Source organism: Corythoichthys intestinalis, chromosome 5 (assembly GCF_030265065.1).
Source record: "Corythoichthys intestinalis isolate RoL2023-P3 chromosome 5, ASM3026506v1, whole genome shotgun sequence".
Lineage (NCBI taxonomy): Eukaryota > Metazoa > Chordata > Actinopteri > Syngnathiformes > Syngnathidae > Corythoichthys > Corythoichthys intestinalis.
The window spans coordinates 42,351,935-42,377,711 of record NC_080399.1 but is presented as its reverse complement, the minus strand read 5'-3'; the positions used below and the strand labels follow the sequence as shown (position 1 = coordinate 42,377,711).

Here is a 25,777-nt window from a genome sequence, read left to right as displayed (position 1 = left end):
AAAATATAAAAGTATATTTTGTCATTGACATGCGTTGTCATTGGAACAACAATGGCAGATTTGTTCTTGGCCTTTTCTATTTACCTGTAGATGGTCTTTGCCGTTGTCTTTCTCAATTGCATTTTGCCTTTGCTTCCACCGAAAGGAATGGTCTGTCAATCAAATAGCCTCGGGAGGGGATAGCTGATTTCTCACAGCTTAAAAGGAAAGGAACGTGCGGTTTTTGATTCATTATTTATTTGGAGCGATATGGAAACATCAATTGAACCTTTAAATAAATAAATAAACATGCGTTCATTCATTGATCACAGGATTAAAAAAATAATAATAAAATTGGAAATTTGTCTATTTTACCTGGCCTGTGCAGCTGTTTAGACAGAATAGGAGTCTGTGTGTCCTTATGGTCTGAAGTTTTAATGTATCACATTGAAGTTTGTTATACTCACATTGTGGTGGTTTTATTTACTAAAAGAACATAGCTAATAGGAAAAGGTTATGGGGAACAGAAAGGAAGGAAGCGGACAGAAGAGAAGAACCAACAACAACAAAATACATTATAACACACCTATGCTACCTATGAACATAGTCTTGCTATTTTTAGCTAATTATTAGGGCTGTCAAAATTATCACGTTAACGGGCGGTAATCAATTTTTTTCATTAATCACGTTAAAATATTTGACGCAATTAACGCACATACCCCACTAAAACAGATTAAAATGACAGCAGAGTGTCATGTCATGTCCAGTTGTTACTCGTGTTAATTGTCTCCCTCTGCTGGCGCTTGGGTGTGACTGATTTTATGCACCATGAGCATTGTGTAATAATTGACATCAACAATGGCGAGCTACTAGTTTATTTTTTGATTGAAAAGTTTACAAATTTTATTAATACAAAAACATTAAGAGGGGTTTTAACATAACATTTCCATAACTTGAACTAAAATTATCTTTTAAGAACTACAAGTCTTTCTATCCATGGATCGCTTTAACAGAATGTTAATGTTAATGCCATCTTGTTGATTTATTGTTATCACAAAACAAATACAGTACTTATGTACAGTATGTTGAATGTATATATCCGTCTTGTGTCTTATCTTTCCATTCCAACAATAATTTACAGAAAAATAAGGCATATTTTATAGATGGTTTGAATTGTGATTAATTATGATTAATTAATTTTTAAGCTGCGATTAACTCGATTAAAAATTTTAATCGTTTGACAGCTCTACTAATTATATTTCCCCTTTGGCACCATGTGAGGGGTTTGTTAACCGAGGAGAAAGAGGAGGGAAGGTTAGTCAAAAGGAGATGAGATTAGGCGGGTTGAGTGTACACAATTCATCAATGTGTGGGGAACCTAGTATGATTTAAAACTCCCTTGTAAGTGTGGATTACTTGCCATCTTGTTCTATGCCTCCTGATCGCTAATCCTGGCACCGACAATCTCTACTTCAATGTGTTTAACTGCACAAAATTATGCGTGAACCCACTCAGATATGCTATAGTCCTGCAGAAAAGTGGAAATACTGCACGGGGTCCACCCCAGGGCCCCAGCACACTCCTCCCCACACAGCACTCTCAAATGGGCCACCGTCATCCCCACTGGGACCCAGAGCGGTCGCCCAGGACCATCTGTGCTCCCATTAACCAACCCTCCCACCCTGACCCCCAGCCTCCTCCACAATCCCCCAACCCAACGTGGCACACAGCGGGATCCCCACGGCTCACTAGGCCTAGGGCAGGAAAGGATCCCCCTTTTGGGGGGCATAACGCCCCGCTGGTGTAACAACCTGGAGGTTAGTCCCGGCCCTGAGACACAGCAAGAGGAGGCTTGACGAGGCTTTCAGTCCATACAACTGAATTTATTTAGAAAACAAGATGATAAAAAGGCTAAAAAGTCAGCCACTTTATGCTGGACAGCGTGGGATTCGGCCTACCCAGGGAGGACGGCTCTGCTCTTGCACAGCAAACAAACGGTGGACACTGCAATCAAAGAAAGCACTGCAAACAAAAACACTGCAAACAAAACTTGCATCCACACCGGCAGGCCTACGGGACCCCCTGGGGTTAAGCCTGCTGGAACAATTCCCCTCTGGAACTATTGGTGGGCAGCCAGTGACTTCACTTTAAAATCACTCTTAAAAACAGTAAAGACAGTTAGTAAAAAACTAGATAAAATTATAACATTTTTACCAACCCACCCCTGCTAACAATGTACGTTTACTGACTACTGCCAGTCCTCCCTTCTTCATGCAGCGTTCGGCCGCAGAGCGGACAGTCAACGCCCTGTGGAATCCTTTGCTCATGCCACATTTGTAGCTGATCACACTTCCCTTCCACCAATCAATGTGTCCAGTTGTTCATTAGTCTCAATTTGGAGATCCTGGGGAGAAGAGCTAGGGCTCGCACACCGTTTGCCGCACCTTCACGCCCCGCTGCCTGTTACACTGGCAACCACCCGGCGTTCATCGCCGGGGCCCAAGGAGGATGCCCAGGTACATGAAAGGGAGGTAGGCAGAAGCGGGAGAACGCTGAGAGGGTGCGAGCCCCATCCCTGCAACCAACAGCCCAGACGAAGAGGAGGCCCCGCCCAGGGAGTTCCGCCATACAGAAAAGTGTGGCACCCACCTTAATAAATAAATAAAAATACTTAAAAAAACAGCATACATTATATATAGATAGAAATGGATAAAAAATTGTTTTTCAGTCTGTTTGTCATTGATCTTAGAGACCTGTACCGCCTACCCGAGTGTTACAGGTCAAAGCGGTGCTGGCTGTGTGAAAGTGTCCTTAATATTGTTCTGATCTCTACTGAGGCAGCAGAAGTTGTATATTTCCAGGAGAGAGGGTAGAGGGCAGCCGATGATCTTCTCTGCTCTCCTTACTACTCTATGCAATCTCTTCCCTCTCCGCCTCAGCACAGCTGGGGTCCCACAACATGATGGCGTAGGTTAGCAGACTCGATGCTGGAGCGGTAGAGGGTCACCAGCAGCTGGGTGTTGAGGTTCTCCTTCCTGAGAACTTGAAAATAAAGATACAAGTTAGCTCAAAACAACAATGTTTAAAAAAAAAAAAAAAAAAAAAAAAAAAAAAAAAAAAAAAGAAAATAATGTAAGACTTAACAGGGCAAGGAGGAAAAAGTAATTGTACCTCTAAGAAGCAGATCTTTTAAAAGCTAATCACATTGATTTACGGCTTGGTTTAATGAAGCTTGTCCCTCGTCGAGAGGAACTGCCTGATGCTTATTGCACAAGGTTCCACTGAAATGAGCTCTCAGAGGGACTACAATCATGAAATGTTGAATTGTATGTAGCTGGATAAGCTCGTAAAAGTAGCTCTTAAATTGATGTTCAACAATCTAAGGATGGACAAATTGGAGAAGGTTCAGTATTACTGTTGCTTCTCTACCATGATGTGATTATCATGTCAATAAATATATCTGCATGAGCCCAGCGCTGAATGAAATAAAGCTAGGACCTTAACAGTATCAGTTGCAGATCTCTAGTAATCCCTGGCACATGGTAACATGTCTGTTGACAAATTACCGTACGTCAAACACAGTAATAGAGGGATCCCTTCCACTTCGCGCTTCAAACTTCACGCCCTTTGCGGAATTTTTTCAATTTAAAAAAATATTAAATACAATATTTTATTTAAAAATGTTAAGATATGTGCATGTATACATGTACAAATCATTGTTTTTTTTATATTTGTCATTTATATAACAATTATTACATTTTTTTTCTTTTAATTACACTTTGGGGGCAAATAGGGGGAAAAACATGCCTTATATGTATCTCTTTCCAATGCTGTTGAATCTGAATTAATACACTGAACACATCCCAGATTTTTTATTTATTTTATTTTTAATGCAAATAAGCTCGTCTCTAACGTTGCAGATTTTCGATATTTGTGTGTGTTTGTTGAAGGGGGGGGGGGGGGTAGAGGTGGTCCCTATCAACTCCGAAAAATGATGGATCACTGTTCATTGTTTCACGTAGAATGAGATTTTCTTAAGACAACACCAATGGCAAAAATTTTTGATCGTGCAATAAAACAACAACAGCTTGTGTTGACATAAACAGGACAGCAATGCCCTTTGGCTGAAAAAAAAAAAAAAAAGTGAAGTATGGATGTATGCCACTCTTATGGACAAAACCATGGAAATGCGCAACCTTTGTTCAGAGATAGTCCATGCTAATTTTCGACAATAATATGTAATGAAAGAAACCAATTAAAATTAATAAAAATCACACAGGTTATTGGTGTCATTAGTGAAAAGATTGCTCAAAAAGTAATAGAATCAAAATTGTACGATATCACCCATTGTTTCTGTGGTGGAGAGATCGATGTGGTATGGGTGTGCTTTGCTACTTCGGCATCTGGACATCATTTGATTTTATCAATGGAAAAATGAATTTCCAAGTTTATTATATCTGTCCAGCAGTTGAAGCTCAGAATAGGAAAGCTGTTGAAGCCAAACGGAATAAAACCAACAAATTTGTAAATTGAAAAATGAAAATCCTTGTTTTGGAGAGGCCCAGTCAAAGTCCTGAACTCAAACCAGTTGATATTCTCTGGCATGATGTCAGAGAGTTAAGGCCGAGTTATGCTTCTACGTCAGACCTGCACCGTCAAGGAAGACCGATTTATGACCCTCCGCCGTAGCCTCTCTGGCTCCTTCTCATTTTTCTGACTTCGCGTCGCGTCAACGCGTGTGATGTGGTGGAAATGGACTATGATTGGTCCGCTTAGACTGTTGTGTCCGGTTCAGCGCAAAATCACCGACAAAGTCAAAAAAAGATTTTTCTACACGCAAAAATGGACCAAGCCGATGAGAGTATCAACGAAGAGAAAGTATGACAACTTCTGCAATGTCTCGTCAAGACATTATGAAGGGTGCCAAATGGCAAGCAATTCGTGGGAGGAGATTGCTGAAAATACGGGGCTGGAGGTCAGCCAGCGATTGAATAAAAATATGGAAGAACCACCGAGACAAGTATGTGTGTGTTCGGAATCGAATGGCCACATGAAGCGGTGACCCAGTCGGCCAAAAATTGCCAGCTTTTTATCACTTTACAGTATGTCATATTTATGGTTGGTGCACTCCATCATTTATTGTGAACATATGTTTGCTATGAATCTATGACTTATTTACGTGTCACACTTCAAGTATATGAAGAATAAAGCACAGGTTTGGTGTCAAAAGAGTTGTTTTGGTGTTTAATTTTCAACAACAGACAGTTCACACTCGATACATCATCACTGACTGAGAGTGCCTCTGTGCTTTTATGATAACGTTGACATCAAGGCTTCCAACGCATTTTGGGAAGTTCCATAGCCGCCAGAAATCTGCTTTGGCTTCCCACTGGCTGTTTGTAGGACACGGCAAACAAATCAGGCTAGATGGGTTTGCAGACTTCAGACAAAACGCTGGACACAGTGCTCAATGCCAGTTCGAAGCTAGCTTCCACAGCTTGCTGGTTTCCACCCCAAAAACGTTTCAAACATAACGCCACACCTCTCTATTGGATTGGCGGTGAATTACAGAGCAACGCATTCCCTCTCCGCAGAGCTATCGAACGCTCATTGACGTCGTAGTCACTTCGCCGTCACCGCAACGCAGGAGCATAACTCAGGCTTTATTCCCACCACGCATACAAGCAAACTTGATGGACTGCACAGTTTTGTACATAGGAATGTTCCAAAATTCATCCTTTGTGTACACTATGTCTGCTCCACCTTTATTGGAAATAGTTGCTTGAGGTTATGACTGACAGACAAGTTATCAGTTTCAAAGGCTGACTTTCTCTTTATAGTGTGAATGTTTATTTCCAATAAAACTATGAAAAGCTTTTTGATTGTATTCCTTTAAGTAAACTATTTTTTCTTGTGATTTCCATGAAGATCAGACTATATTTTGGTCCCAATTTAAGCAAAAATCTAAGACATTACAACAGGGTTTAAACACTGTGCCTCTTCCTTCCGTTACATGGATGTGTCACTTGGGAATGAATTGTCTTTTGTTTTGTTGTTGTTGTTTTTTTTTAAATTGTAAAATATTTTCATTTATTTTTACTTACCTCTCCTGTGTGACTCTTGCACGAATGGATGCATTAGAGATCTGCGGCCGTCATGCTGTGTCAATGAGCTTTACACAAGCTGAAGGGTGCGCACACAGACTCACACCCACATATGTCACTGTGAGCGTGTGTGTATGTGGGAGGGCGAACCGGCTGTATTCCATGAATTTGTGAAGCTGCTAAGATCTCTGGGGGTGTGGGTGAGGGACAATCGGAGAACAAAAACAGATTGGTGCTGTTACAATGTTGTTGAACATGAGCATTGAGCAGATAAAAAAAAAATGAAACAAAGTAGAAATACTGGTTTACGTCACTTCAGTAGATTTAGTCAATAGATAGTAGTAGACAAATATGTTATGGTAAATATGCTTCTGCCAACCTTCATTAAACACAACTGAAGAAGTATCAGGACATTTTTGTATCAATGAAACTCTTCAATTCACTTTAAAAGACATTAATTCCTTGGCACCAAGATTACAAAACTCTAAGCATTCTGTGTGAGAAACATTTTAATGTGCAGATATTTTACCCTATTGTAATATCTGGGTCTCCCTGAATACACTCAGTCCTTCAGGTAGCCCCAAAGGAAGAAATCTGGGGGGCTAAGGTCTGGGATTTGATATGCTCACTCAAAGGCAGTCTTGAGACTGATCACACAGCATCCCAAATTCTCTTTCACCCAGTTTCAAGAAACCTTTGAGGTGTGAGAGTTTGATTCATCTGTTTTTTTCAATTATTCTCTTTCTCTCTCTCTCTCTCTCTTTTTTTTTTTATCGGGGTTCACTACGCTTTTATCCATCAATCCCCTTTGGCTTTTCCTTACAGGGATTGCTATAGCGAAACAGTCAATTTACATGCAGGTTTTTATGCCTGATGTCCTTCCTGAAACAACCCACAAGCAGGACTCGAGACCGGGTCTCCGCAATGGCAGCAGGGCGTTCAGACCTCTGAGCTACCACCGGGTTTCACCCTGTCTAGATGTCTAAACGTTAATATAAATGGAACTTTGTCTGTGTTTGTGTGTTCGTTCCCTATGGACTCCGAATTTTTTAAAAAAAAATTTACTAATTTTTTACTATAAGCGAGTGTTCTTAGGAAGATTTTGTATCGTAGTACTTACAATATGTATAGAAAATTGATAATCGAAAAAATCGTGTTGCAGAAGGGATGGCCTGATTTTAAATAAATTTGAAACAATAATAGAGAGTGACATCAATAGTGTTTCTCAGAAGTTCCAAGGTTGAAGATAGTGTTGTTGTTGATGAACATATGATATTTGATAATACTGACATCGGTTTTTCATGATTGGTTTTGGGCCAATATGCATGATGTCTTCAAAGTGAATGTAAAAGCCTAACCCTAACTATTTTGATTTGAACACAACAAAAAAAATAGTGGTGCAATATAGGCACCCTATCCATAACTTTAGTTGAAGCTGTTGTGTTATTTGTTTGGAAAACCTTGAAGTTGTTACATTTATCATCATTAAAACATCCATTGGGGCATCCCAATACAATTAGCCTTTATATGTTAGGTCCACGACCGCATACGTATATCGATATCAGTTTTATATTGGTATCGGATTTTTGGAGTTGGACAATATCGGGACATCAGTTATTGGTTAAAAAGTAATTATCGGACAAATAGTTGCAGAGCTTTCAGTAGTGCAGTTTATTCCGATTGCTCCCAAACCGTATGTCGGATTTAAAGAGAATTGGCAGATTCTTTATTGGGGTCATTGACAGTCACCATTTAAATTTCCACACCGGAGCACCCCAAAATAGGGCGACAAATTGAAAATCGATAAGCCGTGAATAGGACTAATTTTAAAAGTGACGTTTTTGGAATGTAGTTCAGCCCTTAGAATTATGTGGTCTTCATTTGGTCCTGCAATCTTACATTTAGACTCATTTTTAAAAACTTCAACCATTGTTCAGGGGCAAAAAATTAAAAAACTCTCAGTCCAAGGTGGTAAGTGTGGAACACGGGCGTAGGTTTGCATAGGGACATAACACTAGTGACTTTTCAGGATGCTCAGGTTGTCCTCACCAACTTTTAAGCAACCTTGTTTGCATTATATAATGACTTCAATTATATAGGTAATTTAGATTTAGATTGTCTCCCCATGTTGTAAGGATAGAATTAACTCTACCATTATCAAGTGAATTACAGTACTGTACTTTCAATATGTACAGACTTACCTTGACCCCTTTTTGACTTGCTAAATGGACCAGTCCATTTTTCCCCCTCAAACGCAAGTTTGATTGGCTGACAACGTACACCAAACATACACGCATTCACAGCCGGTGTTATGTCAAAATTTTCACCCATGATAATCTTTTGCTTACAAAGCTTTTGTGGTAGTGAATAAGCACTCTTTTACATTCGGTTGGACTCTCAATGTTATCCAAAGGTGCTAAATAAACAAGATACATAATAAACGTACACGGGCAACATGAATATGGCAGAAATAAATGCTTAAAAACATGGCGAAGACGTGAACGGTGAGAGAGAGGCGTGCAGTTTAGTTGTGTTCAGTCACATTGCAGGATGTCTCCGAGGAGAAGTTTTCTATGTACATGTCCGTCCATGATCAAACGTAAGTAAATATTCCTTTTTGAAAAGTTTTTAGTGTTGACTTTTGAACCGCTGCATTCGCGGACATTTTTAACATTACGCGCATGCGCAGAACCCCTTTTTTGTGTAATTTTAATTTTTTTTGTTAAGAGATGATTAATAAGTTTTTATTTCTTGTGGTTGATTGTTAATATGATTTGTGTTTGGATATTGCACTTTAAATTTTCTTATAAAATGCAGACATTTATTCTGGAAATTTTCAAAATGTTTCTTGAGTAGTTTTTGAAAACAAAGGTTTGAATCGAACAGTGTTCCACCTAAACCAATACACATGCACTGCAAAACTCGAACCAAAAAAACAAAAACAAAAATAAAACCTTCCCTTGGTTTCAGTGTAAATCTCCTAGAAATAAGTGAAATTATCTGCCTGTGCTTCAAGAAATTTTATCACTAAGATTTGATTAAATAAAACACCTTGCTGAAAATAAGCTTAACAGACTTACTTTAAGCAAAAAGTTTGGATGTTTAATTAAAAAAAAAAATTGTTTGTCAGAAATGTTCTTAATTCAGGAATATATATTTTTGAAAACATTATTTGAAAGCATTTTGTTCTTGATTTAGGTGAGCGACTTTTAGATGTATGGGCTTAATAAGAACAAATACTGTAGTAATATTTATTTAAAGTAAATGGAAGAATCTGACGCATTAATCTGTTCACTAACCTTTAACAATCAAAACAAGATGGACAAAAATATTCGACTGGAATTAAGAAAAATTATCAGATTTAGACATTATACTGTAAATTTGCAGTGTGAAAGTTAGTATAGGACAATACAGATTTATTTTGCATTAAACATTTAGCCTATTCATTAATTAAGTTCATATTGGTGAGCCCTGACCCCTGTTAACCAAATCTGTTTGATCTTATTACTGTCCTGTCCCCAGCAAAAAGTGTACATGCAGGTTATGCTGTTACAGTATATCGTCCCTACCAATACTGAGACCAAACCTATGCCCTTGGTGTAGAACCACTGAATTGGCGGCCAAAATTCATGGGGAAGCTCGAATTTCCAGGTTTCTTATGTGTCGATTTAACAAACCCTGGCCCCAACAACCCAGCGCTAGTAGTATGCTTGGCAACGCCAGGCTATGCTGCTTGTACTATAGATATATGTGTATATGTCTGGTGATGTTTTCCAATTTCACACAGTTTGAGTAGAGCACCTTGTTTATTTGATGTGAGCACCCATCGTTTCCCTCTGTGGCTCACTAAGCACCTCCGACTGTTCCGCGGGCACATTAATGAGCTGTGAATTATCCTAGGACCTAGTCTCTTCAGGGCCTCCACAGAACATAGTTCACATGGCGACTATACAGGCGTGGAACCCACCTAATCTGGGGTCTCCTCCCCCTCGTTCAGCAAAGAGTAGCGTGTAGTAGTGTGTTAATAAGACAGTTTGTAAACTTTTTTTACATGCTTGCTTGGTGGAGTGTTATACCACTTTCCCACTGGCCAAAAAAACCATGTCAACTCACTATCAATCGGCTTTTGGTGGCAGTGGGAAAGGTGCAGCGACCCGCCTCGACCCGTGTCAATCAACCCGCCAAGCGACCCGCGTTAAAATCACCTCGGCTCTGATCGTCATGCAGTGTGAAAGCAAAACCCCGGGTCAACAGTCAACACCCTAATCTACGTGGTGACGTAAGCTCTTACGTGATGCGTCATAACAACGTGCCAGTTGCCTCCCATTTAACACGCCCCACAACCGTAGTTACGTCGATGCTAACAACAAAGCTAGTAGAAGAAGAAGAACTCACATCGCCTACGTTGCCTCAGCACAAGCAGAGTGTTGATCCTTTGCTGAATTTCGACCATTTTGAGGGCAGTAAAAAGCATGAAAACAGACAACACAAACGGAAAGGAGGCTTCCATGTTGCTCTGGATTGTTTACTTCCTTGAACTGAATGAATTCGGTCGCACTTGTCGACGTTCATTTTAGCGTGGTGACGTCACGTAACCTTACACACGACTGAGGAGGGGTGGGGGGTTAGACGGGTGGGGAAAAAAAAAAAAAAAGACACTTTTTTTTTTTTTTTTGTCAATGGGAACAGTGCCAAATGCCAATTGCTAGTAGGTTGCATCGGCTTGGAAAAAACGCGCGTTGACCCATTAGTCTCAGTGGGAAAGGGGCACAACAGATACATAAGAGAGTTTGTGAGATTTTTTTGTTTATCTTTTTTTTTTTTTTTTTGCAGGATACATGTAGTCCAGGCTTTCGATATGGTACCATATTATAGCACAACACGCAGACCTTAGCACAATTGGAAGAGACGAAGTGAAATTAACAATATGTTTGTATGTCTTTCTGCTCCACATGTTGAAGTTTTATCAAATTAAATTAAATTATTCCTAATTTGTTTTAGCCTGTCTATGATCTTTCCCAATATATGTTAGCATTTAGCTATTGCTCTTTGTTGATATGGTTTGAGGAATGTGTATGGAAGCTGGAGTACCCGGAGAAAAGTCACATAAACACGGGAAACATGCAACGTCAACACATTAGTCAGGATTCAAACCTATAACCCATTTACTGAAAGGCAAACCTGCAAATCACACGACGACTTTGCTGAATAAATGTCAAGTTCTGAAATAATCACCTTTTTTTTAAAGGCCCAAATTGAAAGGCACCTCTGAGTTCTTTCAGTTGCTAGGCAACCATGGTGCGATCCGAGATGCTCGGAAATAAAGGCTGGAAGCGCGGCAATAAAGTGGATGGCGGCCTGACTCACTGCCTTTTCCAGCTCGGAGCTTCCATTACATGGCCAATGCAGGCTCATTATACAGTGAGGTGACCACTCGCCACTCACTAAGTATATCATCTCATTGACGCTCTGATGTAATCACCCCTCTGTTGCTGCGCAGCTAGTTCTAGTTTTACATATCCAGTAGCTATAAAAACATCTGCACACCTCTGTTCCAAACGACAGGTCTAAATGAGCACAAGGTAAATCATTTGAAAACTTTTTTCCCCCATATGATTAACTGGACCTCATTTGAACACCCCTCCCCTATGATTAATGGGACCTTTAACCTGTATGAAAGGGGTAGAAAAAAGAAATGAGATAATGTGGTTGCGTACCATAGGTACGCAGACCCTCGTAGAATTGGAGTGTGGCTGTGTTTCACAGCTAATGTTTAACTAATGGCTGCTCTTGTTTATTTATAAATAGTACACCTACAAGTAAATACAGTATGTTTTTTCAGTCACATTAAACACAAAAATTCTGAACAAACCTTTGCAATAAATGAATGCTACAGTGCGAACATGAGACACGAGTGACTTCACTTTCCTTGGACTCTCAACTCCTGCTGTGCTGTATACTGGCAGTGAACTCCACTCACTTCACTTAGGTTAGGTTCAGACCACAGGTCTTCATGCACAAATCCGATTTTTTTGTGTTTTTCCGACTCGAGTGAGGCATTAACTTCACGGTCTGAACGGTTTATGGTCTCAAAGAAGCGGACCATTTCAAATCTGATCTAGGTCACTTTCATATGCAGTTACTATTTGATCTCGGCCATTTTCAGAATGTGGCAGCGGTCTGAACTCTCAATTCTCCCAAATTGGAATTCATGCAGCTATGTCAACAAAGAGAGAGAAGCAGGATTTATCGTTAGCGCACAGCTTGAACTCGGCTTTTCGGGAGCGGCGGGCTTGACCGTAGTCATACAAAAATAGATAAAATGAAAAAAAAAAAAAAGATAAGCCAGAGAATGCTCGGTTTTCTTTCTGTGCGCCAAATGAGCAATATTTCAATATTGGTTACATGGCCGAGAGTCGGGGCAAACTGAACGTATATAATAACGAATATAAGAGTAAATGGGGATTATTTATATCTGTTTGTATTTTATCTTTGTATTTGTGTCCTCTTTTTGAAAATCAAAATATGGTCACCCTAGAATAACACTGGGGCCAACATACGCGGAGTTAAAGGGGGGGGCAAGGGGTTTAGCAAATATCAAATCAAATCAAATTTATTTATATAGCCCTTTACAAAACCCGAAAGGTCTCCAAAGTGCTTTACAACAAAGATAAACAGGGCACATAGTAAATAAAAGGCAGGAAAGTATTACACAATGACACTAGGAAGAAAAAAAAAAGAAAAATGAAACGAAACAACGCGTCACGATTAAAGTCAGACAGCAAATAAAACAATAAAACCGATAAAATCCGAAAACATTAAAAACCCTAAAGAAATAAAACCAGGCTAAACTAATCTTGGGGAAATGCGAGTCTAAAAAGGTGTGTTTTTAAACGAGATTTAAAAAGGCCCAAATTTGTAGTGGTGCGGATTTCAGGGGGAAGACTATTCCATAACCTGGGTGCAGCAACCGCAAAAGATCGGTCTCCCCACTGTTTGAGTTTGGACCTCGGGACGTGCAAATGAAGTTGGCCAGTAGAGCGAAGAGTCCTGCCAGAGTTACGGATGGTTAAAATTTCTGATAAGTAAGAAGGAGCCTGGCCATTAATAGAATTAAAAACAAATAGTAAAAGTTTAAAATCAATTAAAAAATGGACTGGAAGCCAGTGGAGCGATGATAGCACGGTGGCAATATGTTCAAGTCTAGGTGTATCTGTTAAAAATCGAGCAGCAGCATTTTGAACAAGTTGGAGACGAGAAATTGAGGACTTGGGAAGACCAACATAAAGTGCGTTGCAGTAATCCAGCTTTGAGCTTATAAAAGCGTGAATTGCTTTTTCCAGGTCGCGGCGAGTAAGAAAAGGCTTCACTTTGGCCAAGAGACGGAGCTGGAAAAAACTTGCTCTTACAACAGAACTAATCTGTTTTTCCAAAGTTGAGCCTGCAATCGAATATCACTCCGAGATTTTTAACATGTGTTTTAAAAAAGGGAGCCAGAGTGCCAGGGTTGGGCTCAAGGGCATTCAACATAGAGGGTGTGCCAAAAGTAATATATTCAGTTTCGCTTTCGTTAAGATGTAAAAAGTTTTGCGCTAGCCACTGCTTCACATCGGATATGCACTCCATCAATTTAGTGACAGCAGTTTGTTCATTAGGTCTCAGGGGCAAATACAGCTGCAGGTCGTCAGCATAAAAATGAAAAGAGAAATATTGTCTATAAAAGTAGTAAAGCAATAAAACAAATAACAAAAATGAATGAAATCAACAAAAAAATATATTTTTATAATGGGTCAAAATTATTTTTTCAAACAGATCATGTGACGAGCACCTTAGACCAGGGGTCCCCAAACTTTTTCCTGTGAGGGCCACATAACTTTTCCCTTCTCTGATGAGGGGCCGGGGTCAGTTTGTAACAGTAAAGGTGTGACGATTGCTGGAGTGCCTAAATGTAAAAATGTATTGTTTTTCAGAAAGCCACAATCAAATAATCCTTTCTGGATTCTTCACAGAACAAAAGTAAAAAAAAAAAAAAAAAAAAAAAAAAAAATATATATATATATAATATAATATAATAAAATAAAATATATAATAATTACACTATTCATTAAATAGATAATAACCAAATAACCCTCTCTGGTTTCTTCACAGAAAAAAGCCGGCAAATAAATAACACTATTGGAAAAAAAAAAGAAATTGTTCAGGGGGCCGGACCAAATGTGGAGGCGGGTCGTATCCGGCCCGCGGGCCGTAATTTGGGGACCCCTGCCTTAGACGGTCATTTGCTTTGCTTAGACAAAACCACCTGACGACTGAAGAGGCAAGATGCATATACGTCATTTTTTCCTAAACCTAAGCTTTCAAAAGCGACAACAACTATTGAACAAGAACTAAGGATTGAAAATGTGAAGCATGAAATGCCAGAGAGCACCGCCAAAATTGTGAGGGGAGTTTCAATTTGCCCCTCTAATGACGCTAACTGTACAAAAGAGCCACCGCCAGTGTCTTGCCAATGTAGTTACCTGTTAAGGGTGCGAGAGCAAGAGGGGATCCCAGAATGGACACACAGTGATAAAATGAGCTGTCTTTTATTGATGATCACCAGGCTGTCGCGGGTGTAAATTGCTGGGCACGGTGTTGGGGAGCTGGCATAGGACGAGGAGGCTCGGAAGGGAGGCAGGCGTGTAATCTGTTGAGGGTCACGCAGAAAGCAGGACCTGGGACAAAAGCAATGTAGTCGTAAGGCGGAGATCAAAAGATATCATATGCAAGGCGAGATACAACCGACGTGTGAAGCAGACAAGTAGATCGGGCGACGAGGTGGAGCGTCTGTTGGGTTTTAAAGATGGCTGATGTTCATTGCCCTCAGCTGTGGCCGCTCCACTCGTCTGACCTGTAATTAGCTAAAAACATGCACACCTGCCCAAGGTGGGTCAGGCTTCAGGAGGGAGGGGCGTAGGCCCTAACAGTTATCCCTGTCAAAAATTGTATCCCCTGGCCGCAGGAGCGCACACACACACATTAGTTATGAGTTATGTCGACGTAAACAATTAATTGAAGCCCGAAAAGAACCACTGTTATATATTTTGGACATCAACGTTTATTAAACTGGAGAAACTCCATACAAGACTTGAATTACAGTAATAACAGTTATAGTTCATCTTACCAGTAAAATAGTAAAACATTGCCTTTTTTCTTAACGTTCACTACGTATGTTACGTTATACGACAGAATTTTTTTTTTTTTTTTTTTATGAATGGGTAATGTTTTAAAACCTTGTAGATAACTACATCACCAAAAAACAGAAATCAAGCAAATCCGTGCAGCGCAGTGGCTCCGCCGAGGGGATAAAATTTTTGACAGGGATAACTACATTGGCACGACACCGGCGGGCGTTCCATATCCAATGGATGACGATCTTGGTGAAAAGTATAACTGTCCTAAGCCGCCTGATTCAGAATTCCCCTCAAGAATGATGGGAAACAAAAAACGCTCATTTTCAACTTATTATTATAAATATTCTTGTAAGTTAATTATTTTGCTGACACTGTGTTTCGTGGTCATCAACATGTTGTGCCCCCCCTGCCCCAAAAGTCAAACTCCGCCTATGAGGGCAAACATTAGTGGTCATTTGTTTTGATGCTTCTGCGCATGCGGATCAGTTTGCTCAGCGCGTGTCGGACTACGAATTAGCGCGCATGCGTAATACTTGAACGGGCTCAATTGACAAATGCAGTCTGAAAGGGCCCACCCAAAAAACAGATATGAAGAAAAATCGGAATTGTGCGTCAAGACCTGCGGTCTGAACCTAGCCTTAGTCTGTTTAGCTAATAAATAATGGAAAATGACCTTGGCATGCTAAAGGTTGTCATCAACAGGCACAGCTTTAAAACCCTACATGCAAATGATCTTTGAACACAAAGTGAAGCAAAATTTAGACAATACCTCTACATAGAAAGACTAATAATAACAGGCCACATAACAGCAAACAACCTTTCACACTGACAATCACACATATGGATAATTTACAGAGTTCTGTCAGCCTAGCATGCATGTTTTTCGGATGTCAGAGGAAACCCGAGAGAAAACCCATGCAGGCACAGAGAGAACATGCCAACTGCACACTGGAAGGCCGGAGCCCATGATTGAACCCTTGATCTGTGAGGCGAACATGCTAACCACTCGGTCACGCTGCTGCCCTGATGACATTCATTTAAATTCTAAAAATAATTTGAGATATGTTTTTGACTAACAAGTATGGTCACGGAGCAAATTATGTCCATATCACAAGCCATCCCTATTGTTGATCCAGCCTAGATTTGAATGATATTGTTGTAATGTCTAAATTAATCGAGTGCCCCAAGAGCAAATTTTTCTGAGAACTGCATTGGAGGCGTGGGTTGGCCCTGCTCTCTGGTATTCAAAGAAAGACACAGTCACACACAATGAGAAAAGTCCCGAGGACATTTGTGAAATTCCACACATAATAGTAGTTCAAGATACAGATGTTTAACTTAAATCATGTCCAAACACAACCGCTCACACCAACGTTGATGACTGTTGTCCTTTCTCAACTCCTTTGTGTGTATGAGAAACACAAACGGCAAAAACAGAAAAGCAGACATTGCATTTGGTCTTTTTACATGCATGTTAAGCGTTTGTGTTACACATTCAACATTCCTGCGGCCGGCGCAGACGAGCTGACTGTGGGCGTCACGCCCGTGACTTTGACAATTTGGACAAAACAAAGACGCTAGTATGAGTCGAGTGGAGAGAAGGGCCTTACAATGACCTCACTCACTCGTGCAGATGACTTCATGGTGCTGGTGCTGAAGAAATACATCTATTGACATTGAAAATGACTCCATAAATATTAAGGACACATTGACAATACTGCAGTATAAAGATGTTTTTAATGTAATCAGTTTACTATGATGTTTTTATTTCAAAGAGGAAAATGTTGTTATTAATAGTATTTTTTTTTTTTTTTAAATGAAAGAAGTATCAAATTTTACTATACACTTGTATTTTTTCCCTGTTTTTTTAATGTTATAATTTCGCCATATCAAAGCTGTAGTTATATCAGAAAAAAGTCATTAATTTACTATTATAATAAATTACTTTAACAGTTGCATTTTCATGAAGATAATTGTCCCAAATTATCACAAATTTACTGACTGGGTGCTTACTAAGTCAACATCACAGGTCTGAGATCGAATGTTCAATTCTTGGTTCCGACCTTCTTCCGTGTGGAGTTTGAATGTTCTCCCTGTTGGTTAAGTGTCTTACTTGAAATGAACTCTTCATGGACCCTCCCATGCGGTCCAAAAGCTTATCAGTCTTTTCCATTAAAAAAACAAAAACAAGAAGTTGTTATTTCTGGTTTGCCTGTTAAACGACTAAAAAACAGAAAACAAAGATTTGAATATCTTATTCAACCCAGAGCCATGTAGAAAGACAGCTGCGAGACGCTCTGATCTTGCCGCGGGTGATCACGTGGTCCATGTAGGCATGAATAGTTCCAAGCACAAAAAGCACTGTAATGGTTTTCTGTGGAACCGAAAGCATTGAGGTCGACATTTATGGCAAATATGGATAAAGTCACGCATCTGAGTACTTGTTTGACTTTGTCATTGCACTATAATATATTTGGAAATGCTAGTTCTACATTTGGTGTGGCAAGGTGACAACTGGAAACTATGTAAATTGTGACGCAGAAGGGAACTTTCCCATGTTGTGGGGGAAAGTTTTATGTTGTGTTCGCATTAGTGTAATGCTGATGAAATCGACATCTACATTGAAATGGAAGATATGAGTTATTGTTTTTTCACAGCTTTTTTTTTTTTTTTAAACTAGATTTCTTTGATTCACTGAACGGCGGAGTTTGGCAGGGTGGGGGCAAAAATGTTGATGACGCCAAAATGCAGAGTCAGCAATAAAACTAACTTCCAAGATATATGCTCGGATAGTAGCTTAGCCCATGCTAGTACATACAGGCATCCCAGCTGTGTGCGTGTGTGCGTGCGTGTACGATCGCACACGTTTTTCTTTCTAACCGAGTCCAGAGGTTGACGCTGCATCCGTTTTGACTGAATATTCCAGCCAGGAACATTTATAATAAAATGTTGAAAATGAGCGTTTTTTGTTTCCCATCATTTTTTGTGGTTACCATCTTTAGTGGAGCAAACTGAAACTCCGCTCACCATTTTGGCGGTGCTCTCTGGCGTTTCATGGTCCACATCTTCAATCCTTGGTTCTCGCTCTGTAGTTGTTGTTGCTTTTGAAAACTTGTGTTTCAAAAAATTACGTATATCCATCTTGCCTGTTCTGTCCTCAGGTGTTTTTTTGGGGGGGGCGGCTAAGCAAAGCAAATGACTGTCTCTAAGGTGCTCCTAACATGACCTGTTAATATATTGACTCCAGTTATATAGGTTATTTAAATTTGTCTTTCCATGTTGTAGGAATAGAATTGACCCTACCATTATTAAGTGAATTATTTTCATTGTGTTCAGGCATGCATTTACCCCTTTTCACATGTTGAAAGTGCCGGTCCATGTTTTCCCCCTTAAATGCATTGGCTGATGATTTGACCCACACACACGCACACAGCTCTGACACAGACAACATGTCGTCGACAACGTGCCGCCTCCTCCGTCCCTTTCGAAGAGGAGAGATATTTGGATTTTCTTTCCGTCCAGCAGCAGCCACTGTAAATAATGTAAAAAGACGTCAATGTTGTGGATGTGGGGAACACACCACTAATTTTGCTACAGAAAGTCCGACCTGCATGTGTGAATCGTAATGTTTTTATTTTGTTTATGTGGTCTTAAAGCAGCCAAATAGGGCTTTCAATTATTGTTGAGTTTGGCTGTGCTTGTAGACAAAAGCATTAGTGTTTTACCTGAAAGAAGGCTCCATTTTTATTTATTTTTGTTATTCCCTGATTAAAAAGGTTTGTCAGTTATGTTTAATTTATTTATTTAGACAGACAATGTTACATGGTCTTCAGAAAAATGTTTTTTTTTTTTCAATCCTGGACAGTTAAAAGATTATTAACAAGTTTGTATTTGTTGTGTGTTAACATAATTTATGTTCAAATATTTCAATTTAAGTGTTTCATTTGCTACATTTATTCTCGAAGTTTTCAAAAGTGTTTCTTTAGTAGTTTTTGAAAACAAAGGGGTAACACTTGACAATAAGGGTCCCTTAATTAACATTAGTTTATGCATTTTTAGACAATAACTCATGTTGAAGTAACATGACAATAATTAATTTTATCCCTTATCTAAAATTTATTAATATATTAATTACCATGAGTTAAGGTATTAGTTAATATATTAGTGTAATGCATTAGTTAATGCATAACCAGACAGTAACTAATAGTTTGGTAAAATTAAAACAAAACAAAACAAAAAATCTAGGCCTATATAAGGTTAGGGTTTAGTGTTAGGGTTTGTTAACTTAAGCATTTATAATTTCTTAGTTAAGGGACACATGTGCAACACTTTACAATAAGGGTCCAAAAAGCATTCAGTAATGGTTAATAAAGGTTAAGGGGGGTGGGGTAACTTAAGTGTTTATAATTTCTTAGTTAAGGGACACATGTGCAACACTTTACAATAAGGGTCCAAAAAGCATTTAGTAATGGTTAATAAAGGTTAAGAGGGGGGAACCTAAGCATTTATAATTTCTTAGTTAAGGGATACGCGTGCTACACTTGACAATAAGGGTCCAAAAAAACATTCAGTAATGGTTAATTAAGGTTAAGTAATACTTATGATGTATGTTCAAGTGAAATAATACCATACTCAAGGTTATGTTTTAATATATAATAAATATAATACATTACTTAACATTAATTCACATATACATTAGTACATTAATAAATAGTTATTAATGTATACTGGTACTAGTAAGTGATTGTTATTTGAAAAAGAGAAACATTGCTCTGTGAGTCCTTGGGTGTTGCTAACCTATCCTTAAGTATGGTATTATTTCACGTGAACGTACCTCATAAGCAGGGGTGAATATGAGGCCAGAACGGTCGGGAACGCAGTTATGGTATAAGATCCAGGGCCAAAACACAGTTCTGGTATAAGATTCAGGGCCGAAATGCTGTTCCAGCATAAGATTCAGGGCCGGAATGCTGTTCCATTACACGGTGCTTTGATTCCGAAAATATGATGGCAACTGTCAAAACGCTGTGTAAAAAAAAACAAAAAAAAACATGCTAAGCTGCCACACATGCATTTCGTCTTCAAGAAGAAAACAATCTACCAACATCAGATTTACATACACAAGTGTTAACGACAAGCATAATAAAGTGCTTGTGTAGAGTAACCCTTTTCCACCAATATTTATAATTTATTTTATTCCACTGACGGCATGGAGGTTTCCTCAGCTGCTGCAGTTATCCGAGTCTGACGATGATGAGTCACGTCAATGTGCGAATGCACGCAGCAAAGCAAAACGTCTGGACTTATTTATCTGTTCAATTGGCTGACATACTGACATGTGATCAGCAGAGATAGTTAGCTCTGATTGGTTCAAATGTGCATGTTTTCTGGAACAGCAAACAAAAAAAAAAGGTGCTTGAATTGATCTTTGTAGTCACTTTCAACCCTGCTCATAAGTATTACTTAACCAAGCATTAACTCAGGGTAATTAATATATTAATAACGATAAGCAAGAGGTAAGCAATTATATTAATTATTGTTACGTTACTTAAACATGAGTTATTGTCTAAAAATGCATTAACTAATGTTAATTAAGGGACCCTTATTATAAAGTGTTACCAACAAAGGTTTAAATCGAATGGTGTATCACCTGAACCAATACATATGAATGTTAGTATGAGTCACTACAGATTTATTTTGCATTGATCATTTAGCCTATCAATTAATTAGGTTCAAATTTGTAAGAAATGTAGCACTGACCCCCGTTCAACCAATCAGTTTGGTCTTCCTAATGTCCCGTCCCCAGCAAAAAGTGTACATGCTGTCATATCATCCCTACCAATGTTGATACCAAACCTACGCTCTTGGGTAATATATTAAAGAATAACAACTCATTATTCATTGTTTAAGAAAATCATATTTTTTATTGAACAATTGGTGAATTGGTGTCTTGTTTCATTGTTTACACCTAACATTCTATAGATCAGTTGGCTGTGATGGTTGGTTGTGCAGCATTTGGATGTACCAATCAGTTGGAAAAGTACTATCGTATGTATGGTTTTCCCAAGGACCAATAGCAGCAGAAAAAATGGATGGCAATGGTCAGCTGTCAAAACATGAAATTGAAAGGCTTTTTATTTTATTGTTATAATTTTTTTTTTGCTTTTTGCTGTTAAAAAAGGGGCTCAGTGGCCACAGCCACCAGTCACCAGCACCTGTCCCCAGCACAAGCAGCAACATAAAAAATGATGTTGTTACTCTGATGTTGTTTTGTCTAAACCAGAAGTCCATAGCAGAAAATGTCAAAGATTGCTCCAGACATGTTTAGCTTAGAACCAAGAATCATGCAGGGGGAGGCAGGATTTAGTTATTATGCTCCTCACCTCTGGAACAAGTTACCTGAAGGTCTGAAATATGCTCAAACTGTTAGCTCCTTTAAATCAGGGCTAAAATGCTCTTGTTTAGCACAGCATATCATAACTATCTACATATTTCAATCTATTTGCTTTCTATTCCTCTTGTGCTTCATCTCCATTGCTGATTTCAATTATTATTATTATTAGTAGTATTTTTTATTTTTATTCTTTGTATTCTATTCGTGAGTAAATGCGATTTTAATGTATAAATTTATTTCCTGTTTTGATTGTCTATGTTTTTACGTTCTATTGATTTAATTCGAGTTTTATGATCTTCATGTGATGTAAAGCACTTTGAATTGCCTTGTGTTGACTTATGCTATATAAATAAATTTGCTTTGGCTTGCCTTGCCTAGAAAACGTCTTTATTTAATTGAATACACTATAAAGAAAAGATGCATCGTCTTTTAAAACCACGTCCATAATTGGAGTATAGTTACTTTCCTCCAAACTACTTGGACTCAATATAGAGTAGAAGCACCAAACTCATTACTCAATCTCAGGTACAAAACATTTCCTTTCAGATGTCGTGTGATGACTGTACTTTTTGTGTGTAGGGGTGTGTGTGTGTTTGTGTGTGTGTGAGAGAGAGAGATAGAGATAGCAAAGCATTTCCTGCTGTGTGACAACGCACTGATGTGAATATCCTCTTTTCAGGGCCAATGAGGCCCTTCAACCACAAAGCGGTCCTCCAACTACGCACCCTCCAACGCCATCCCCCTCTCTGCGCTGACGTCTTTTTTTGGCCTCTTTGGCAACACTCCTCACATTTCTGCCTCCTGACGTACACAGGGAGCAACTTCCAGATGTCAACAAGGAGAGAGCGAACTACAGAGTTTCAGAAAGGTGAGAAATGCAAGCAGAAAGAGAATGCATGCAGACTGACTGGTAGCAGCTCATATGTGTTAGCTGTGAGGACATAGACAAAGAAAGAAACCCCGTAACTACATGCGGGATGGTTGTTGTATTACCAGTTGTGGCAGCCTGTACTGTGGAAGTCATTATTATAGTTGAAAAGTGGCTTATAGGTTGTGGCTGCAAGGACACACATGCCCACGAAATCAAAGATGGTGACAGATGTAACAAATCAAAAATGTTTTTTTTTTTTTTTTTTTTGCATAAGTGTTGTTCTGGCAACCAGATCAGGGTGTCTGCCTATGAAAACTGGATTAGGCTCCAGCACCTTGCCACAGGATTAACGGTGTTATATGGATAGGTCGTGTTCGGTGCCTGGATGGCTTTTCTACCTCACCCACGATGAGTGATTGCGAAATGCTAAAGTCATCGCTGTTGAGCTGAAAGCCAACACACCGGGCGCGATGCAACTGCAGCGGCAAGCGACAGCGACACGCCCTCTGCCTGTGCGTCATCGATCATCTCTGATTGGCTATGAAATCGGAGGGCATTTTAAAGTCAACAATTTCCCATGCCCATACCGAGAGCTGTTCGCACACTGCAAAAATGATACGCTCCTTCATGTTGACAGTGTTTTTTTTTTTTTTTTTGTACAGACAAGACATGAAAACTCAGGTTTATTCAGCCATGGATTTCACATTGTGAAAAACAGAAAACATACAAAATAATGCCATCCAAACAATAAGTCATGACATCAATTGCTACGTTTACATGGAGCCAAATATTCCAATTACAATCTGAATATTTGTTCAAACCGAATAAATGTGTTCCATATAAACACCTCATTCGGAATGAACAGGCCCAAACCGAATGGAATTTCATTCCGATTCACAGGGGTGGAATATTCCTTTTCCCAAACCGATTAGAAGTAAAATTATATCATGTAAACAGGGAAGCGGAATGGTGTCTGGTTGCATTCTTTCTGCACATGCTCCGTACTGAAGTGGTGACGTCACTTGGTGACGTAAGTAACGTCACTTGCAACATGGCTTCCAAGCACACGCACAGCGCACCCACACAACTTTTTAAATGAACAGCGTATCATTCTGAAGTTTTGTTTCCACTAGAAAAGTTAAAACAGCAGCTGATCTGACGATCGATCTCCATGTTTTGCAACGTGACGCTTTGTTTTGATTAATCTGCGCATGTCAGACGGCAGTTGTCAAACGTCCTTTCGGAATAAAGGCAGACAAATGTAAACGCTGGATCGGAATAGATGAAGTGACATGTAAACAGCTGATGTGAAATTTCATTCGGAATGATTTGAATCGGTATGAATAAAAGTCAGCATGTAAACGTGGCTAATAAGAGCAAAAGTAATATTTGGGTTCATTTTCACATTGTTTTTGGTCTTGCGCATACAAATATTCATCAGACTAGCTGCCATTGACAGTGCTGCCTGGATAGGACATCCATCGCCGTCAACGGCAGCCAGTTAGTTAAAAACAGTATGCCGGTGTTCGGCCATTCCTTACTACGCGGCGAAACGTCTTACACAATGCTCAGGGCGCTTGCGCATGCATTCACACGCATGCGCACATCGGTTAGAGGCGGTGATTACTCACTATTTTTGTTTTTATTTAGTTATTTAGAACCTTTTCACAGCCTCAAAGATACTTTTTGCATGTATTACCCTCTCATACTTTTAACCATTGTGTTTTTTTTGTGTTAGCTTTGAAGCAGTTGACCACATTAGTCACGTAGCGTGTTTGAACCGTCCTTATTTGATATAACTACATTTAAGTATTTTCTGCAGGCATTTTTTTAGTACCTTATTCCTGTATGCATCTAAACAAAACAAGTTAAGAGCGCACGGTAGTACTTTAGGTGTCAAATTCGACTAATGTTGGACGTTTCGCCATTTTGGCAGAACACCGGTTATCTAAATCTTGTCATGGCAACTGTCACCATTAGGGAGCTGAAACAAAACCTGAAAAATGACACCAAACATTCTGTATTCTAAGTAAAACAAACTCAAAATTAATGTTGACAAAGTTTTAATTTTTGTTTAAATTAAATCTACAACTATAGATACAAACCAAAACAGGCTCTTGACAGTATTATAGAAAGAAACCATTAAGTAGGACGCGTTTCAACGCCGCTCCTGAGCCGATGACCAATTTATAAACTTAAACCGTCCAAACCGCGTTTTACTGGGCTCGTTTTCTTCCCGAATTGTTTGTTATATTCTTTTTGAGCGATCACTCCAAGATACGTTTGGCAATGACCTCCTCCCGTCCTAAAACGGATTCAAGTAAATCAAGCCGCGTCAAGCCTGGACTCCCAATTGACGCTGCTATTTTGGGGCCTGTGGATTCTACATATGCAGAGCTTCTACAATCCACCATCGGTGCCCTTAAGATGGACCTGTTTGACAAAATCGACTCGTTGTCTACCAATTTAAGATCGGAGATGTCTTTGATGAAGGGTGAATTCAAGACGGCGGTCGCAGGTATGCACCAGAAGCTCGAGGCTCAGGGAGCTACTCTGGCTAAGCTAGAGCAGCATGCTACCGACAATGATGCACGCATCATGGAGCTGGAGGCGAGCGTTGGCTCGATGCTGACTAAGATCACTCACCTTGAAGACAAATGCGAGGACATGGAGAGCAGAATGAGGCGAAATAACATTCGTCTCATCGGAATTCCGGAGGGAGTGGAGGGTCCGCGACCGGCGGAATTCATGGCAAAGCTGCTGCAGGAGTTGCTCGGTTTCGCCGAGAGACCGCTTCTAGACCGGGCCCATCGTATCCTGCGTGACAAGCCCCGGGACGGTGGACCACCGCGTCCCGTCGTAATTCGGGTTCATCTTCTCCACGTCCGCAACGAGATTCTGAGGAAGTCTTCGGAGGTATCACCCATTGTCTACAAGGGTAAGAGGATTTCCATTTTTCCGGACTACACTTCGTCGGTCGCTAAGCAGCGGGCTGGCTTTGGAGCTGTCAAGCAGCGACTACGAGCTTGCCCGGGAGTAAAATTCGGACTCGTTTATCCAGCGGTTCTTAGAGTGACTCTGCCTGATAACACAATGTATAAATTTGACAATCCGGGACTGGCGGCGGATTTTGTAAATAAACATTTCAAGGGGAGAGAGGCTGCTAATGGGGGAGGCTTGATCTTGGATCCTCGTTGATGGACTGAAGGCTCGGGGTAATTGATGTATGAAAACTGGAATTATATTTCATAGGAAA

The 25,777-nt window shown here is 39.7% G+C and overlaps 1 protein-coding gene and 1 long non-coding RNA gene across 6 annotated transcripts in view; one reads left to right on the top strand and one right to left on the bottom strand.

Annotated features, from left to right (window-relative positions):
• Nucleotides 1-1,771: 1,771 nt before the first annotated feature.
• LOC130915785 (uncharacterized) lies at nucleotides 1,772-25,777 on the bottom strand. Of its 2 annotated transcripts, none has more exons than XR_009063145.1 (5): nucleotides 25,168-25,777; nucleotides 14,865-18,787; nucleotides 14,603-14,797; nucleotides 6,084-6,271; nucleotides 1,772-3,021 (listed from the first exon to the last, which is right to left on the bottom strand). It is a non-coding gene; the product is annotated as an uncharacterized LOC130915785 (long non-coding RNA). The 2 variants fall into 2 exon arrangements; XR_009063144.1 differs by having other exon boundaries at nucleotides 14,869-18,787.
• LOC130915784 (coiled-coil domain-containing protein 136-like) overlaps nucleotides 22,320-25,777 on the top strand; it is a 97,524-nt gene continuing 94,066 nt past the window's right edge. For 2 of the 4 annotated variants that reach the window (XR_009063143.1, XM_057835859.1), the window contains exon 1: nucleotides 24,660-25,459. Coding sequence is in view for 3 of the 4 variants with exons in the window: in XM_057835859.1 (XP_057691842.1) it covers nucleotides 24,811-25,459 (649 nt within the window). In the remaining variant the exon portion in view is untranslated. Of the gene's footprint in view, nucleotides 22,519-24,658; nucleotides 25,460-25,777 lie in introns of those variants that run through there. The other 2 variants (XM_057835861.1, XM_057835860.1) reach the window with 2 other exon arrangements.